General features: G+C 40.3%; 2 protein-coding genes and 2 long non-coding RNA genes across 4 annotated transcripts in view; 2 read left to right on the plus strand and 2 right to left on the minus strand.

The window, feature by feature from the left end:
- LOC131320459 (CASP-like protein 5B2) overlaps window positions 1-18,623 on the minus strand; it is an 85,836-nt gene that overhangs the window by 28,188 nt on the left and 39,025 nt on the right. The window lies entirely within an intron of this gene.
- LOC131320458 (uncharacterized) lies at window positions 6,350-17,336 on the minus strand. Its single transcript, XM_058351176.1, has 2 exons — window positions 16,906-17,336; window positions 6,350-7,239 (listed from the first exon to the last, which is right to left on the minus strand). Exons 1-2 carry the CDS (start codon window positions 17,261-17,263, stop codon window positions 6,695-6,697), a joined length of 903 nt encoding a protein of 300 aa, XP_058207159.1. The 5' UTR covers window positions 17,264-17,336; the 3' UTR covers window positions 6,350-6,694.
- LOC131320460 (uncharacterized) lies at window positions 10,938-16,281 on the plus strand. Its single transcript, XR_009198274.1, has 2 exons — window positions 10,938-11,546; window positions 16,127-16,281. It is a non-coding gene; the product is annotated as an uncharacterized LOC131320460 (long non-coding RNA).
- On the plus strand, window positions 14,546-15,459 carry LOC131320461 (uncharacterized). Its single transcript, XR_009198275.1, has 2 exons — window positions 14,546-14,825; window positions 14,908-15,459. It is a non-coding gene; the product is annotated as an uncharacterized LOC131320461 (long non-coding RNA).

The following is an 18,623-nucleotide window of genomic DNA, read 5'->3' on the forward strand; positions in this document are numbered from 1 at the left end:
GACCTAAATTTTTCACAAAATCAACGGAACTCACTAGGCACCCCTGTGGAATTCCAATTTAGCCTTGTATCTATTGCAGGAATTTGGTTAGATGAAGAAGTTTCTATTGCATCTATTGCAGGAATTTGGTTAGATGAAGAAGTTTCTATTGCATCTATTGCAGGAATTTGGTTAGATGAAGAAGTTGGAGTCGCTCTTCAACTACATGTTCTTGTTTTGTTTTTGACGAAAAAAGGATCAGATACGTAATTGTTGCAGGCTTTGCAAACTGAACTGAACTTAATGAGGGATTTCGCTGGTATCCATGAGAATATTTCGAAAATCTCTCCGTCAAATGCCATTGTTGTTGCTTAGAACAGAGAGTAACTAGTCTTTTTTCGGTAAGAAATTTTGTGCGGTAATTTGAAGATTGGTATGTACAGTATATAAGACTATACATCAGGCATTAGAATTCTAGAAGACTATATATATAGGCATTATTTAATCCTTACCAACTTAATATTGTTGCCCCTGGCAATCAAGAGCTGTATTAGAAGGACTGTTCGAAATCTAATGCGATTTAAGATTAGGGTATCTTTCCTAATTGTCTTAGGTTGAGGATTTTTTTCCTCTTCTTTTTTTTTTTTTGAAACCACATACGTGATTATATCAGTATCTTACAATTTTAGTCAAGATATGGGCAGCCTTGACGTCAATTTGCAGAACCTTAGATACACCAACATAAGAAAAATTACAAGCAAACTTTAGAATATCAACCAACACTGGCCTAACTTAAACATGCACTTCATCCACACGAGGAAGCCTACGAACCAGCTGCAAACAGTCCATACATATCTCGACCAAGCTCCACTGCCTTTCATAAGCCCAAACCAACGCATGCAGCACCGCAAGAGCTTCCACCATCAGAGCCGAACTCGCAAATACTTTCATTACGCCCTCATTCGCACACCAGCCACCACTGTCACCCACTGAACACCATGCCATTGCCTCCTCCCAGGAATCCTTTTTTCTTCCATGCTCCATCCACCACCATCTTCCTTGCGACAGACCCCCGGCCCCCATCAACGAACCCCTCAGCACCACTTGCTTAACCTCACTCCCTATTCTATTCTCCATACACCCCATTCACAGATCTTATCCTAGCATATCCCCACCCATTATGACAGGATAAACATCTCCCAATCTTTACGACAGCGGATCCTGAGTACCACAAAAGAAAATATTGTTACGGTGACACCAAATGACCCACATAATAACAATGGATTCAACCAAAATAGAATTATCAGGCACTTCCTTCCACCATTGGATAAGCCAAGTTTTAACAGACACCTGATCACCCACAGAAAAATTTAGACCCAGATTGGACGCCCTCCGAACCCGCCTAACTGCCTCACTCTTAAAAAATAAAAGCTCAAGTGATTCTCCCTCCAACCCACACACTTGGACATGTAACATCATCAACCAACACTCTTCGAACTAACGCCTCCCTCACTGGCAAAATCCTATGAACAACTTTCCATAAAAATAACACAAATTTGGGGGGCAGATTCAACCCCATATCTTCTTACAAATACCATCCTCAACCTCCCCTCCAAGATTGCACCAATTGCGAGACACAACCACAAAATAGGCAGTCCTAATGGAAAATTTACCATCATTAGAACTCGACCAGTAAACCTCATCCGCACCCCTTGTTGGGAAAAATTCGGCAATAACAGAAAAATTCCAGAGAACAATTCCATTGATAATTCGAAGTTACAGAATACATAACAATAGACAGATTATGAAACGAGATACAAACAGATTGAATGAAAATCAAACCGAGTCCTGTGTGATACCACAGTCTCCTTAAGAAAGATTCGCCGCCTACCGTCGGTGTTGTAGGTTCTTGTTCGGCGTCTTCCTCCCAGGGTTGGCTCGGCTAAACCACAAGCCGTCGGAACACTGCCGTCGACCGCCTTGGCAAACTGACTACTGCCTGTCTTTCTCTCTCAAAAAACGAATTTCAGAATATGCAAGAGGATTGTGGAATTGCCTATGCTCCTCCAAACCGAGATGCTTCAATTTATAGAGTGGAGGAGGGCTGAATAACTCCTGCAGTGAATTCTGCCCATTGAATTCAGTATTGATTTCTGCCATCAAGAGCTTGGAGGTTACAAGAATAAAACATCATCATGGCCATCATGGGGAGGAGTAATGCTGCGGGAGTTACGGCCACACACATCAATACGTCTATTGATTGTGGTGGTGCGTCCAGATACAACGAACCCGGGACTGGTTGCCTCGGAAGACCCTCCAAAATCCCGGTTTCATTCAACCGAAATTCCGTAAATTTCCAACACCCCTTCCCTTAGGTATATGAATAGACAAAATTTTAGGTACAACCTCCTTAGGAAATAAACCATCCAACAACGACTTCCTCCATTCCATTCGATCCCAATCAACCACTTCTCTCAACTTAAAATTATTAATACCCACAGGGCTACCCTCCCCACAAAAAGGATTATCACACCAGGAATCCATTGGTGCCCAAAAACTGTGATAGTCTCCCCGTCCCCCAACCGCCAAGCAAGCTTCTGGTGCAGTAAATCCATCCCCACATAATGAGTGCAATTTTGTTCCTCAAGGAGGGTGAATATTACCCTCCCTTTTATTGGTTGGAATGGTGTGGATCCCACCACAAAGTGATGTCATGCTTACCATGCAATACACTTTTTGATAAACATGACATCACTTTGTGGTGGGATCCACATCATTTTAACCAATAAAAATGAGGGTAATGTTCACTCTCTTAAGTAGAGGGTGAACAAAACTCAACTCCCATAGAATACTCCTCCAACCCCAAGAACAACCGGACATCATTTTACACTCCATCAAATTTTTCCCATGACAATACTTTCCCAATACAACTCGTCTCTAGCTAGCTAATAACGACTCCGGATCACTAATCAGTCTCCATGCTTGTTTTGCTAACGCCTGATTAAAATACCCTAAATCCCTCAACCCCAACCCACCCTTCCCCATTGGTTTACAAAGCTCCGCCCACCTTTTCCAGCATATTCCCCCCATCACCTAATCCCCATAAAAAAAAAAAACGCACAATAATTTTCCTCACCTCCTGAACAAAGAACACTGGAGCTCTAAACACCAAAAACAAATAAATAGGGATTGTAGATAGAGTATGCTTCGCCAACACCGCCAATCTCCCCGAAAAGTTTAAAGAATGCACCCTCCTTTTAGCCAAGCAAGTCCGAACAGCTCCCCCTTCCTCCTTGTGAAGTCTAAATCTGGTCTTATATAAGTATATTCCGGGTTTAACAACAATCTTAATCCCCAAGATCCTATCAATAAACTCTCTCTACCACCCCAACATGTTTGGGCTCACAAAAATCTCCGATTTACTTTATTCACCTTTTGAGTTCTGACCTGCAAACTTACTACAAGCTTCAATAATCCACTTCAAACACCACACCTCTGCCAGGTCAAAATTAAGAAAAAAGAAACTATCATCTGCAAAGAAGAGATGAGAAATAGGAGGAGAATGAGAGCTCACGGCCACACCTTTGCACACAGCTGAGCTAGCAAAATGACTAAGATTGGCCGACAAAACTTGACCTACTAGGGTAAAAAGATATGGAGATAGAGGATCCCCTAGACGAACGAGGAGAGAAAAATGCAAACTGAGATCCATTGACCAAAACAGAAGAAATACTCGTAGACATACAATGGAAAATAAGTTTAACCCACTTAGGGCTAAAACCCAATTTTGAAAGGACACTCACCACTGCTGACCATTTAATAAGATCATAGGCTTTATTCAGATCCAGTTTAATATGATCATAGGCCTTGTTCATATCCAGTTTCAACGCAAAACAAGACTGCCTACCCCAACGCTTTTTTCGAATGAACTCAATCGTCTCATGAGCCAGCAAGATGTTATCAGTGACACCACGAATTAAGCACAGGACGAAGCTGACTAACCAAAACATGAGCTATCACTTTGTACAAAACGTTACACAAACTAATAGGCCGAAAATCATTAACCAAGACAGAATTGGAAACCTTGGGGATAAGAAGTAATAAAAGTACGATTGAGTTCACGTAGCATACTACCAGATGAAGCAGTTTTTGGCGTACTCAATCGACGACCTGCAAAACAGATGAGAAACTATGGGCATCAGCGTGGCTGTCGCCAACACCCCTCCGAAGCCTAAGTCTCTGCTTAGAGAAAGGACTCAGTATGAGTTGCCGAAATTGCGTACCATTCTTCTATGGGGGTGGTGTCTTTTTACAGGCATCTTCAGGAGAAGTCCCATTGGGACTGGGACCCTTTAGGTCTAATCTGTCTATAACAGGTTTGGATAGGTGTTAGAGTGCTCTTTACCTTCGGACTCTATGATCTTTATCAGAACTAGGAGTCCTTATGGTGCCTGGATTCCGCATGGCTATCCCTTAGGATTCTTGGTCTTATCTCCTAAGGCGGGATAAGGCCTTGGATGTTCTTCCAGTCCTTTAGACCGTATGAACTTCCTTCGTGGAGTTATAATAATTAGTTTCAGGTTGTTAGTTTACCATCTCCCTTGCTGATCCAGCTCTCAGGCCGAGCTAGATGCAATGTTTGCTAAGCTCGCTGCTTGGGTTGAGCTTGATACGTCTATGAGCTGTGCTCATAGGACGACCTCGGCCCCTTGGCTGGTCAACAGAGGCTAACTCTTATGTGCTGGACTCTATGTCATTAGGCCCCCCGTATGGGCCTTTAGGCTGTGTTGGGCTTCCTGGTTTTGGCTAATCTTGGGAGGTTAGTTTATCCTTATCAATACCCGAATGCAGAAATGCCAGTGCCATTTGCGTAAAAGCTTGCTAGCCACCCAATCGCAGTTCTTCTGGTAAAAGCTTGCTAGCCACAAACCCATCTGGCCCCGGTGCCTTCATGCTTCCCATCTGAAAAAACTGCATCACGAACCTCAGATTCTGTGAACAGAGAGCATCCAAATCCCGAATTTGATCCTCCGACAAATGCACCCCCAAAACGGATAACGGCTGGAAACAATATGGAACCCTTTCCGAATCACAGCCAGTCTCACCAATGGCCACACCAGACCGAAAACGCATTTTGGGTCTGGAGAGTTGTGCTTTTACTTGGAACTGGAGTCTTTCTAACTCCACTAGAAAAATCAAAACTTTGAGTTCCTGTCTCTGATTCTGTACTCGAATTCAATGGAGTAAAATCTTTCTTTAGTTTAGCAAATCAAAACTTCAATTCCGATTCTGTACTTCTAATTTGCAGTGGATTATTATGTTGGATTCCATGAATGAGTCTGATAAGTATAACAGAACTAGTGAGGCCAGCACCACGAGAATCACAAACCTGGGGAATGGGGCCCCGTCTCACCTGGACAAACCGTGCCTGGGATAAAGTCAGGACATACAAAGGTCAGCTCTGCGGACGAAGCTATTGTAAGGTCTGAGGACCAACTCCAGGCCTTAGCTGCATAAAGAGGAATAATATTCGATCGTTGTCTATGGAATATACTTATTGCAACAGAGATACCTCTTCTGGATTGGATGGAGCCAAAATAATAGAGGATAAAGGATGTCATCAATAAGATAAGCACTAAACCCCTGAGATACACAATTAGGGATGGATTGGGATTCCTAGCAACGGCAGGACTCCTCCTAGGTAATCCGGAATTCACGTGAAACAGTCCAACAAGGACTCAACCTCTTATCAAGGTGCATATAAATACAACGGTAGAAATGCACAACAGAGAACTTCGTTTCCCCTCACCACATAACAGTATTCGACTGACTTAGGCATCGGAGGGTACCACACCGGTGACTCTAACTCTTACGTTGTTTTGCAAGATCAGGTTAAAGCTGACGACAAAGCTAATTCATCAGAATCTATCTTCTCACAATTTTACAATTTTATTAAGCGACTTCACGTGCTCTAGATGTGTAATACTATAGTCTATATCCAATTATCCATTGTCATCCACTGGAATGAAATACTTGTACAAATGGCAGTGAATGTGCTCACCATGCTTTGGTTTCGGAGTCTCTGGTAGATGACCCTTTCACTGGATGGGCTAAAATTGCCCTCACAACGCCCCAAATAGTGCTCCTTCCGGCTACTTTAAAAACAGACGTGAATGCAATGCAAACAAAAGAATCCCAACGAAATCACTCCAAACATTTATTGGTTTGAGGAGAGTTGATAAAACTCGGTGCAATTTGTATATGATTTTATTACTGTAAGTTGCATTTCTTAAAAAAAAAAAAAAAGAGTGCTTTAGTGCAAACAAAAATTCCACATCCACGGGAGGATTAAACATCTCGCTAACAAGAATGGAAAGCAAACATAGCTCCAGCTTCAAGCATTTATCACAAGCCTCTTTCTAAACTACCAATGACAATACTACAGGCATGAGATATTACTCTCGAGTCCCCACCTCAAAAAAAAAAAACATTGGAACCAAAGTACAATTTACAAAATCTTCCAACAGCTGAAAAATAGTCTCCAGCAGTCCAGTTTCAAGCATTATCGTCACAATAAGCTTAAAACCAATACTAACATCAATACTACAAATTACAATAAGCACAAGCTATTATTTTCAGACCAAACATCAAATAAATACAAACCAAAATAGAGGGCGAAAGTCGCCCTACCAGCAGCACATGGAAAACTTGTGTTCTAGTTTACTCTGGGTGTGGCCCACTCAACACGAAGAATGAGATTATCATACCCGTACCCATTAAGCTTCGCAATCGCCCTCTCAGCATCTTCCTTGTTAACAAAATTAACAAACCCAAAACCCCTGCTCATTCCAGTTTTTTGATCTATGGCAACATAGACGCGACTCACCGGACCAAACGTGCGGAACAGCTCGTGCAAATCCGGCTCACGGGTGTCTTCGGATAGGTTGGTGACACGAACTGAGTTCTCTTCATTTCTGCGCCTCATCTCTGACCCAGCGGGCCTTTCTGCTCCCGCCCTCAAGCTTGGGGGAACATAAGCTCCCTTGGTGGTGGTGCCGCCAGAAGCTGCAGCCGCAGTCTCTGATGCAAGGGGTTTGTCGGAGAAGGCTTCGGACTGAGGAGCGAGATCCTTGTAAGGGCATCTAGATGTCCAGTGGTCACCTTTCTTGCCACAAGTCCTGCACACCATGAGAACAGCACCTCCTTTTCCAAGCTGAGCCAGGGAGTCTCCTGCTGCCTTGGATTCTTCTGATTTCGTTCCTGTTTGCAGTGCAAGATTACGCATAAGCACAGCTCAGATACCAACAAAGCAACAACGAAACAGGTGAAGTGAAATGTAGACATCTAAACAGATGAACCAACAATCAAAAGATTGGTGACTCACCCCAAATAGAAAACAAAACTGAACAGAAGAAGAGGAACATGTTCTCATTGATACATATAACTATAGAAATTAGAACTACATCCGAACAACCAAATAGAAAGTTGATCGTATCTGATTGATAAAATTCACCAATCACTCCTACTAGAGATGTTGGGTTTATACAACATACGGCTTTCAGTGAAAATAACTAAATGAAACCAAATAATACCACCTCAACAAGCCATTTTAGAGTGCAGAATAACAGTGTCCCCCGGGACAAAATATCAAAGAACACTCCAACATCTACAAATTCAGCTTACGAATTTGCTATGAACAATAATTAGCCCAAAGTTAAAAGGTAAAATTAATAAGACGAGGACAAGAAGAGTATGAAGGTAGTTCTCGGCATTCTTTCGACTAACCACCGAGAAGTCGAGAACCCATCATCAAAGTGTCGCTGACCATTTTGAAGAAACCGAGGATATTGATCATGGCAGGGCAATTGGCAGCTTAAACAGCCGGGGAGAGGTAGATCATGCGCTACCAAATTATTACACTCTGTCACATCAGCCAATCGAAAGGGAGCAGAGAGCTGACTGGTCGCCACATGGGCATGTCCTAAATCCTACTCCCTTTGTCCCAAAAAGTTGGTCCCTTTTTGGGATTCCAACTTTTTATTGAGCCATAATGATTACATTGTACAAATTATTACTTTCCGCCCTCAGCTTTATTTTATTACTTGGTTGTGAATTTGTTTGGGTGCTAAAAAAAAGGCTATGGGAAATGTATCAAATTTTGGACATTGAATTCCGCTAAGGGACATGAATTATGGGACAGCCCAAAATGAAATAAGGGACTAACTTTGTGGGACGGAGGGAGTATGTTCTAAAAGTTGCTAGGCGCTAGTCAGGTGACGAGGGGCGCCTAGCGTCTCGGCCAATTAATCGGGGCCTAGAGATAAGTAGTGCAAAACGCAAAAAGTTTAAACCTCAGGACCGCACACAGAGATAGGATGGCATTTGTAGAGGGAGAGATAATAGGTTCAGCTCTGCATTTTGCAAGAATGATACCCACGTTCTGAATGTAGACGTTCCTTTTGTACGGCTTTATTATACTAGGACAACTACTCGCCATGAATGGATATAGACCCAAATTGCTCTGTACAAAGTAGTAAAGATGCTTGTTTTAGGATACGTGGAAGGTTTTCTTCGCGAATAATTGCATATCAAGACATCCCCACAAACAAAGCCGCTACCACAACAATTACTCGCGAAGAAACCTTACATGTGTCCTATAACAAGCATCTTTACTACTTTGTACAGAGTAATATGACTATATCTGTTCACGGAGAGTAGCTGTCATAGTATAACATAATCGTACAAAGGAAACATCTACATCCAGAATAAAGATGTGTGCATCATTACTGCAAAATGCAAAGCTGAACCTCTGATTATCTCTCACTATACAAATGGCATGGCTCTCTACAGTCCTAAGGTTTAAGCCTCCTGTGTTTTGCACTGCTCCGCAAATGTTGAGCAAGTAGAACACCATAAGTAGAACAAAAAATTAATTAACATAAAAGAATAAACACATGGAAACTACGTAGTACCAAATAACTAGTCTACCCATAATGAGAAGTTCAATGTTTGATGTACAAACTAAATGATGTAAGGATTCGGAAAAAAAGTCCATCTATAAACACACACAGAAGATCATAAATTTTGCAGCAGCAAAGAAGACGACAGAGAGAGAGACTAACAACAGAGAAGACGACAAAGAGAGAGATGATGGACATTACCTTATATACCACTCAACATTCCCATGTCTAACCGATGTGGGATTGGGGAAGGATTTCACAATCTCCTCCACTTGATATTGCAACGGGCTTTATGTTCCAACAACTTCCACCCACCAAGCGATGTGGAACAAGTATTTGCTTAAGCACGCCAAGCGTCTCAGGCTCATCTCATGTGGGACCCGACCAAGCATGAAAAGCACCTCAAACTCATCCCTTGTCGGGCCCATCCAAGCATATCTCGCAGGGCCCACCTCACACTACCGGTTAGTGTAGGCTCTAATACCACCTATAACGACCTGCACCAGCTGACCTGCTAACCCCAAGTCTAACCATGTGGCTCAAAAGTTATAACTCAGGTTAAGCTTGTGTACATTACCTCATATACCACTCAACATTCCCAAAAACCCTCATAGTTTCTTACCACAACAATAACCCTAATTCTCTGCCTAATCACGCCTAGGCGATTAGTTGCTGACTCATCCCGCCTAGCAGCCGACTAATCATCTCGGCACCTAATCATGTTTAAAAGGGAGGTAACAAGCACTAGGTGGGTAGCCCATTCGCCTATAGATGCCAGAAGCAACAAAAGCATGAGGCACGAGAAAAATACGGCTGGAGCACTGAAAGGTAGAAAACTAATATTTCATTGCATACATTTGTGAGTTCTCAGACAAGCCTGTATTTTCCTAACTCCTCAATTTGCCCTTGAGAGGAAACTAACTTGAATGTCCGAGGACCTTCCCGATCATAAACATAAAGAAATAGGAACACGGACACGGCGGGGTACACGGCAATATATCACATGCATATATAATATACATAGATATTTTGTGTTTTCCAAGTACTGATATATAAAAGACATATATATACTGGATATTGATATATATATATATATATATATATATATGTGTGTGTGTGTGTGTGTGTGGGTGGGTGTGTGTGTGAAAGCATACACACACCATATAATATAGGGCAAATTTTCGTAGTCATCCCTCTAGTTTTACAGTTGTCTCATTTTCGTCCATCTAGTTTCAATTGTCTCAATTTTGTCCCTGTAGTTTGTTTTACATTCCAAATTGGTAAAATCGTTAACACCGCTAACGAAACTAACGGAAAAAATATGATTAAAAAATTAAGTGCTCCAATTTTCAATCCGGTTGAACCGGTGCGAAGATCTTATTTTTTTATCATTTTATCCTAGATGGTTGTAATGAATTTTTGGCTCTAATGCCTTTCAACGAGCACCCGAAGACTCCTTATTTAGTTTCAGGGCTCTCTTAGGGTGCTCATTAAAAGGCCTTAGAGCCAAAAATCCATTATGACTATTTAAGATAAAATGATCAGAAAAATAAGATCTTCGTAACGATTCAACCGGATTGAAAATTGGAACACTTAATTTTTTAATCATATTTTTCCGTTAGTTTCGTTAACGGTGTTAACGATTACGGTATTAACGATTTTACCAATTTGGAACGTAAAACAAACTACAGGGACGAAATTGAGACAATTGAAACTGGAGGGACGAAATTGATACAACCGTAAAACTAGAGGGACAACTACGAAAATTTGCCCTATAATATACGAATACTGACATATACAGATTACATACAAAGTAAAACCGATATATACAACCAGATGTTAGGTTAGAGAGAGAGGAGAGGAGAGGAACATAGAGATCGACAAATCTAAGGTTTCAATGCTCCAAAACAGGACTATCTTCTTTCCTTGGAGATGTTCTCTGTAGATATGTTAGGTTAATCTTTACGAACTTAATAACTCCATCAGCCACAATGTTTACAGTAATAACATATTTAACCCCCAAAAAAATTAAAAAATAACACATATACCCCCGCCGTGTCCCCAAACGTGTCCCAGTTGTGTCCCCCTCCGAAAATTAATTGAAGCTAAGAGACACATCACGTGGCGTGTCCCATACGTTACTTGTTAGATTTATTACAATTTTGTGGACTAGCATATTTTATTTATGTTAAAAGGTTCCGGATTAGTTTGATTATCAAATTTATCGGAGTATTTGTTTAGACCTATTTGGTTAGTGATCACCATTTTGTAATGGGTCATTTTGGTGCACCTAATTTATTACTGTAGTAAGTATTTTGTTAAGTGTGAGCTTGGTGCTATATGGTTAATTTGGACCCATAATGGGCTGGGCCGTTTTATTAGGCACAAGAGGAGTATCTTGCCCTCATCCTATATATATATATGTGTTTTGGCCCACTAAAAACATATTCTACAGAACCAGGAAAAGAGGGTAGTGTCTCTCTCTCTCTCTAGAAAGAGGAAGCACGAAATTGTGGTTTTAGTGTGGCTTCGGCTTGTGATCTGCTCGATCACTAACAAGAATTAGCTGCTATATACTTCAGATCATGGCCTCCTCATCACTCTCAGGTAAATGCTATGAACCTCAAGTTTATTTCACATGCCATGAATTGGAGCAAAAAATTAGGGCTTGTAACTGTGAAAATTCTAACAATTGGTATCAGAGCTACTTGCTTTTCGATTCATGTGTTGTGATTGCGAATTCAGTTCGTATTTATGTTGATTGTTGGGGATTTAGCTGCTGATTCCTTTTTCCCCATTTTTCTGACTGCTGATAGAAAGTTTTAGGGGAGGAGACCCGTTTTTTTTTTCCTCCTTATTTGCCGACAACTTTTGTTCTTCTTTTCTTCAAGGGTTTTGTCTCAAATTGTGGATCTAATTTAAATGCTCCATTTGTTTTATGTTTGACAAAAGAGGAAGTGTTAATATATGTTGGTTGTTGCACCTCCCGTTGCTGTTTCGTCTTCTTCCATTAAAGCTGTAAATCTGCCTTTTGCAAGCTAATTTTGGTGTAGCTTGTTTATTGTTACAAGAGAACAAGTTTTCTGCGTTGTTTAAAATATATATATATATATATATATATATATATATATATATATATATATATATATATATATGGAAAAGGAGAAGGGCCGAACCCCCCTTTTGTGCTCCTGTTATTTTTCCGGCCTTTAGTTGAGTGCTTCGTTTGTTTAATCCTTGTCAAAGGAAGAAGTACTGAGACGCCGTTTGTGCTCACGTCCTCTTTCAGTTTTTCCTTGTAAATCTATTGTTACCATTTGCAATCTAATTGGGTGTTTTTTTGGGATAAACAAATGAAACTTTTTATTTATGTGGGTTTTGTCCTTTTCTAACCGATTATGATTTTGGTTGAGTACCTTGATTGGTTTAGTCTTTGACAGAAAAGGGGTTTTTTTAAACCTTGTGAAAAGATTTTACCACCTGTCCGCATTCATGGTGTGTTAGCATAACAATGAGAAAGATGGCTTTCCTCCTTTTGTCATTTACTGAACTTGTTGACAAATGAATTTTTGGTGGTCTTTGTCTATTGTTAAAGGAGAACATGTTTTTTTGTGGTGATAATAGTAATGGCTTTACAAAATTTTGGAGGACTTGATTGGTCTAAACTTTGACGATATTAAGGAAAATGGTAAAACCTGTTGACTGTTGCACCTCTCGACACTTCCGTCTTTTCCGTTTCATCTTTCTAAAAGCTGTTGTTTGGATAAACAAATCAAAGTGCCATTTTAGGTTGGTTTTATAACCAGTTTTTAAAGTGCTAAAGTGGGTAATATTTTTCACCCTTATGGTTATCAAAAACTATTCTTTGAACGCCGCTTATGTTGATCACGGCAATATTGTTGTGACTAACAAAGGTCCATATAGTCTAGCTTTGACTTTACCCTATCGGTAAATCATTGTTTAGAAGGATGCTTTGAACGATAAAGAGAACAATTAACTATATTGCATTTGGTGACTCAATTTACCCGTCGGTAGTGGGTCATTTTAAGTAGTTATATCTAATTGTTTTGTTTTGTCCTACGTAAGAGTCTTACTAGTCTTGTGATTTAAGACTCTAGTAGAACTTTTGTAGCTGGTGAAGTGAAGAAATTTTTGATAAGCATGCTTTCATTTTTACATGCTTAGTAAATGTGGTAATTATTTCTTCATCTTTCAATCCTAGTTTATCTCTACATGTTTACCATCAAAATACTAAGTCTTTGTTCGGTTGCCAATTTAGTTTTAGTTTTAGTTTTGTTTTCAATCATTACCCTATATATTTCTCCAATCATTACCCTATATCTCTAATTATTAATTTCATTTCTCTCTCTATCTCTCTCCAATCATTACCCCTATATCCAATCATTACCCTATTTCTCTCTCCACCCACTATCAAAACTAAACTAAACTAAACTACCAACCAAACACAACCTAAATGGGACCAATTGTGAGGATTGGAATGAGTCGCTTACGGTGAACTTGGCCATTATGAATTTGGTTTTGGCTTTAAGGGAGAAAGCACCACCTAAGCCTACTGCTAGAAGTTCCACTGCAATAAAAGGTTATTATGAAAGGTGGGAGCATTCTAATCATACTTGTGTCATGATTATGAAATATACCATGGACAAGTCCATTGGAGAAGAAAGGTAATCCTTTTGTGGTGGCTAGATATTGGGGCAATAATATGTATTACACATTCCTTGCCGAAATTCAGAACGAGCTGGAAACCAAATGAAAGGGAATTGATGGTAAACATGGGGAATGGAGTCAAAGTTAAAGTGGAGCATATATGAGTAGTTAGACTTCCATTATCCTCTTGGACGTATTTTGGAACTAAGGGATGTAGCTTTTGTACCCTCTAGTGGAAGAAATCTTATATTTGTATCTCTTTTGGATCGATGTGGATACACTTTTGAAAAATGGACATGTTAGCTTGTATTATAACTCTCTTGTTGTTGGTTCTGGCACTTTATCTGATGGTTTGTACATGGTTGATTTGTGTTCAGATTTTGGTTCTTCATCATCTGAAATTCCTAGTGGTAATGTTGTTGGTTCTAAGCGTGCTAGGCTGAATGAGAAATCCTTTTTTGTTATGGCATAAACGTTTGGGTCACATTTCTAGAGAGAGAATTCAGACTCTTTAAGGATGGCATTTTGCATGATCTAGACTTTTCGATTTTGGCACTTGTATTGAATGTATAAAGGGAAAGCTTACTGCTGAAACTAGAAAGGAGAAGGTTACTAGAAGTCAAGAGGCTATAGTTTTTATTGCCCTTCTCACATTACTAGAATTGTTGAATTCGATCGTACTATTTTTCTTGAGGCTGAGGTTGATGTTGGTAGTTCTTCTCCATGCAAGATTGTGTTTAAGGAGGAGCATGTGATCTTTACCTCTTGTTCCATCACCTAATGTTCTTGTGCAACCTATTGTTGATGAGGGTACTTCAGACATTCTGTTGAGAAGATCGGAAGACTTAAACAAGCTTCGCAACAATGGTACTTGAAGTTTGATGAGATTGTCACCTCTTGTAGTTTTAAGGAGAATGTTACAGATCAATCTATATACATGAAGGTCAGTGCAAGTAGTTATATTTTTTCTTGTCTTGTATGCTGATGATATTCTACTTTGCTGCTAATGATACTGCATTTTTTACTGAGACGAAGCAATTTCTCTTTATGCATTTGATGTGAAGGATCTTGGTGAGACATCTTATGTTTTTGGATATCCAAATCCTTCGTGATAGAACAAATGGTATTCTTGGCTTGTCTCAAAAACCTACACTAACGAAATTTTGAGTAGGTTTAACATGCAGTCTTGTTCTCCTGAAAAAGTACCTATTGTGAAAGGTGACAAATTATTACTTGGAAGATACTTGAGTGATCCTAGTTTGAATCATTGGAAAGTTGTAAAGTATGGAGATGTTTGCAGGGTACCAAGGTTTTTGTGCTTACTTACTGATGAGCCAATATTCTAAATGTGGTTGGATACACTAATGCTAATTATGCTGGTTGTATAGATGACAGAAAATCCACCTCTGGTTATGTGTTTATGATGGCAGACAAAGCTATATCTTGAAAAGTGTCAAATAGACACTTACAGCTAAAGTACATAGCTTGTTATGAAGCTACGTGTCATGCTTTATGGCTGCGCAATTTTATTTCTAGGTTAAGAATTGTTGATTCCATTTCGAAACTACTAAAGATATTTTGTGATCACTCTGCTGCAGTTTTATAAATGTTGAACACATTTTCACAGAGCAAATGTTGGCTGGCCCACTAACTAAAGGTTTAGCTCCTAAAGTCTTTCAAGAGCATGCGACTCATATGGGATTAATTGAGTTTTCTATTGATTTTACTTAGTGGGATTTTTGTATATTGTAATCAGCTGCTACTGTGTTAATGGTGATATTTTGGTTGATCATACTCTCGAGAATTTATGTATGCATGCTATGATCAATGTCTATTGCCATATTTTGTTGTGCGCGCATTTTTGTTAGCTATGACATTCCTGAGCTTATTGCAATATTTTGTTTGGCGCGCAATTTTGTTAATTATGGCATTATTGGTGATAGAATCTGAGATATTTTGACCCAATCTCAGTAGGCACAGTGTCTTGGGTGGACACATGGATCTTGTGGATATTGATATGTTGATCACCTTTTGTATATTTTCCACACCACACTTTCATACTACCAATTGTGTCACGGGTTGTAAGTGTTTGGTTGTGTGCTTTATATCCTATCGATGCATTGACTTACATGATTGAATACTTATGTACCCCCTATGGACACAGGAATGGTTTTGGGTGCTGACTCACATTTGATAGTCTATGTTGTGGCACTTACTGGTTAATCCGAATATATGATTGCTTATACTGTTATAAAGCACTTTTGTGTCTTAAATAATGATATATGCTGTCCAACTGGGAGAATGTTAGATTTATTCTAATTTTGTGGACTAGCATATTTCATTTATGTTAAAAGATTCCGAATTAGTTCGACGATCAAATTTATCAGAGTATTTGTTTAGACCTATTTAGTTAGTGATCACCATTTTGTAATGGGTCATTTTGGTGCACCTAATTTATTATTGTAGTATGTATTTTGTTAAGTATGTGTGTTTTGGCCCGCTAAAAACATATTCTACAGAACCAGGAAAAGAGGGTAGTGTCTCTCTCTCTCTAGAAAGGGGAAGCACGACGTTGTGGTTTTGGTGCGGCTTCGGCTTGTGATCTGCTCGATCACTGACAAGAATTAGCTGCTATATACTTCAGATCATGGCCTCCTCATCACTCTCAGGTAAATGCTATGAACCTCAAGTTTGTTTCACATGCCATGAATTGGAGCAAGAAATTAGGGCTTGTAACTGTGAAAATTCTAACATTAGCCATGTCCACCTCGTGTCCCGCACGCGATACTGTGACCTATAGGAGTGTTGGTGCTTCATAGCCTGTAGGGAAGGTGGAGGTCTTACCAGGAACCGATAATATGGACTTTGCCAATGAGCCATTTTGATCCTGATATTTTAGCTTTTACAGACAAACGAATTTCCACTGATTTTTCATTTCAGATAAATGGAGATGGACAATAAATTTTCTGAGGCAATCTGATCAAATAGGCCCAGCTTGATCGAGTATTCAATTAACCTATATAACACAGAGACAGGTTTTCTGCCATTTCGTCATTACAAGCGTAGATTCCGAAAGAAAAATCTAACTTGCAATGCACACAATCACAGAGAGATAAAAATCCAGCTCAAAATGGTAAAAGTCCCATCTTTTTCTTTGTGCCAGCTTATGCGCAACTCGAGTAGTAATCCAGGACCAATCCCACTTGTCCACCAGCGGGGTAAAAATCACATCTTTCGCGACCAACGTAGAGAAACAATTCAGACAAACATAAACACAGTAGAATTAAAAAAGAGGAACCTGGGGCGCGAGGACGCTCGAGCAGGATCTCCTCGGTGGAGACCATGGTGAGGCGCGCGCCGACGTCCTCGTGGACGGCGTCGCCGAACTTGGGCCAGGACCGCCGCTCAACGGCGCGCTTGCTGAGGCGGGCCTTGGCGAGTTTGCGAACGCGGGTGGTGGTGGTGATCTTGACCTTGTTGCCATCGTCGTTGAACTTGTACTCGATTACCTTCTTAATCCCGTTCTCATCGGGGCCGATCACCTGGCGCGGCGGAAGGAGGAAGTCGAGGTCTTCACCGTCGTCCTCCTCCAGCTCGCCCCATCGGACTTTGCTCGGTGGTTTTGAAGCTGAACCGGGTCTGCTGTCGAACGCCATGGTTGTGAGGACGAAGTGGAGGAAGTGCCTGGTGCGTCCTAGGGCTTCTAAAGGAGGAGAAGACGAGGGTTTGTTTGGAGAGTAAGTCTACAGTTACCGATAGGGAAATCCCGATCGGAATCCCGACGCCCAGCTGGGCACGATCCGGCCACCGGACGGCCGATCCGATCCGTCCAATAATTCTAAAAAAAAAACCCAGTGGGCTTACGCGAGAATAAACGGCATCCAACATGTGTAAGTGGCCGATCCAAGCACTCCATTTTTGTGTTTGGATCGGCCAAAAACGGAGTGTTTGGATAGGCCAAAAAAGGAGTGCTTGGATCGGCTACTTACACACGTCGGATTCCATTTATTCTCCTCGAGGCTCACTCGGTTTTTTTTTTAGAATTATTGGACGGATCGGATCAGTCATCCGGTGGCCGGAGAGTGCCCAACGGGGCGTCGGGATTCCGATCGGGATTTCCCGATCCGTAACTGTAGACTTTCTGTTGTTTGGATTAGGGGAAATAAAGATGACTGAATTTACCGCAGGGGAAAAAAAAAAAAAGATGACAGAAAGGAAAAGCGTTGAAACAAGAAAGTCTGTTTGCACAAACAATGCAACAAAACACAGATTATGCACACCTTTTTGCGGGGCCATCTGGGACCCATAAAATTGAGAGTAGTGCTACTGGTACAGCAGCTGCTGCTGTACAGCAGCTGCGTACAGATCCCTTTTGCTCCTGCATCGGGTTCCAAAAAAATGATTGGAGGGCTAAATTTTGAAGCAAAGTTAGATGATTCGTAAACACCCTTCCCGATATCGGATTGAGGTGATTTTTTTTCAGGGACCTTAAACGACGTATTTTGAACAAAATGAACGGCTCCGATCATTTTTTCGGGACCCGAGACGGATGCAAAGGGAATCTGTACGCAGCTGCTGTACCAGTAGCATTTTTGTAAAATTGATGAGGAAGGATATCCAGGGGGTGTTTCGAATTGTGAAAAAAGAAAATTTTAAAAGAATACAATTTCAAGTTTATAAAAATTACGTGTTTACGTAAATTATTTTCTATCAATATAAATCTTATTTGATAGATCTCATTGAGATCTTTTATACGGTACAAAAAAGATTAAAAAAATTATTTTTTATTTTCATTATATTTGAGTTTAAAATTTAAAAAAAAGAACTTTTACAAAGGAAAAGTAAACTGGAACAGGACCTCACACATATTGAAAATATGTACCAGCAAGTCAGAATTGATTTGGGCCCATTTTGGGTCTTAGAAAAATGATTTGAGCCGCTTATTTTATTTAAAATATTATTTTTAGGGTTCTTGTAATAAAATCAATTCAATTGAATATTGATAAGGGTATTTAT

The sequence above is a fragment of the Rhododendron vialii genome, chromosome 3a (genome assembly GCF_030253575.1).
Source record: "Rhododendron vialii isolate Sample 1 chromosome 3a, ASM3025357v1".
Lineage (NCBI taxonomy): Eukaryota > Viridiplantae > Streptophyta > Magnoliopsida > Ericales > Ericaceae > Rhododendron > Rhododendron vialii.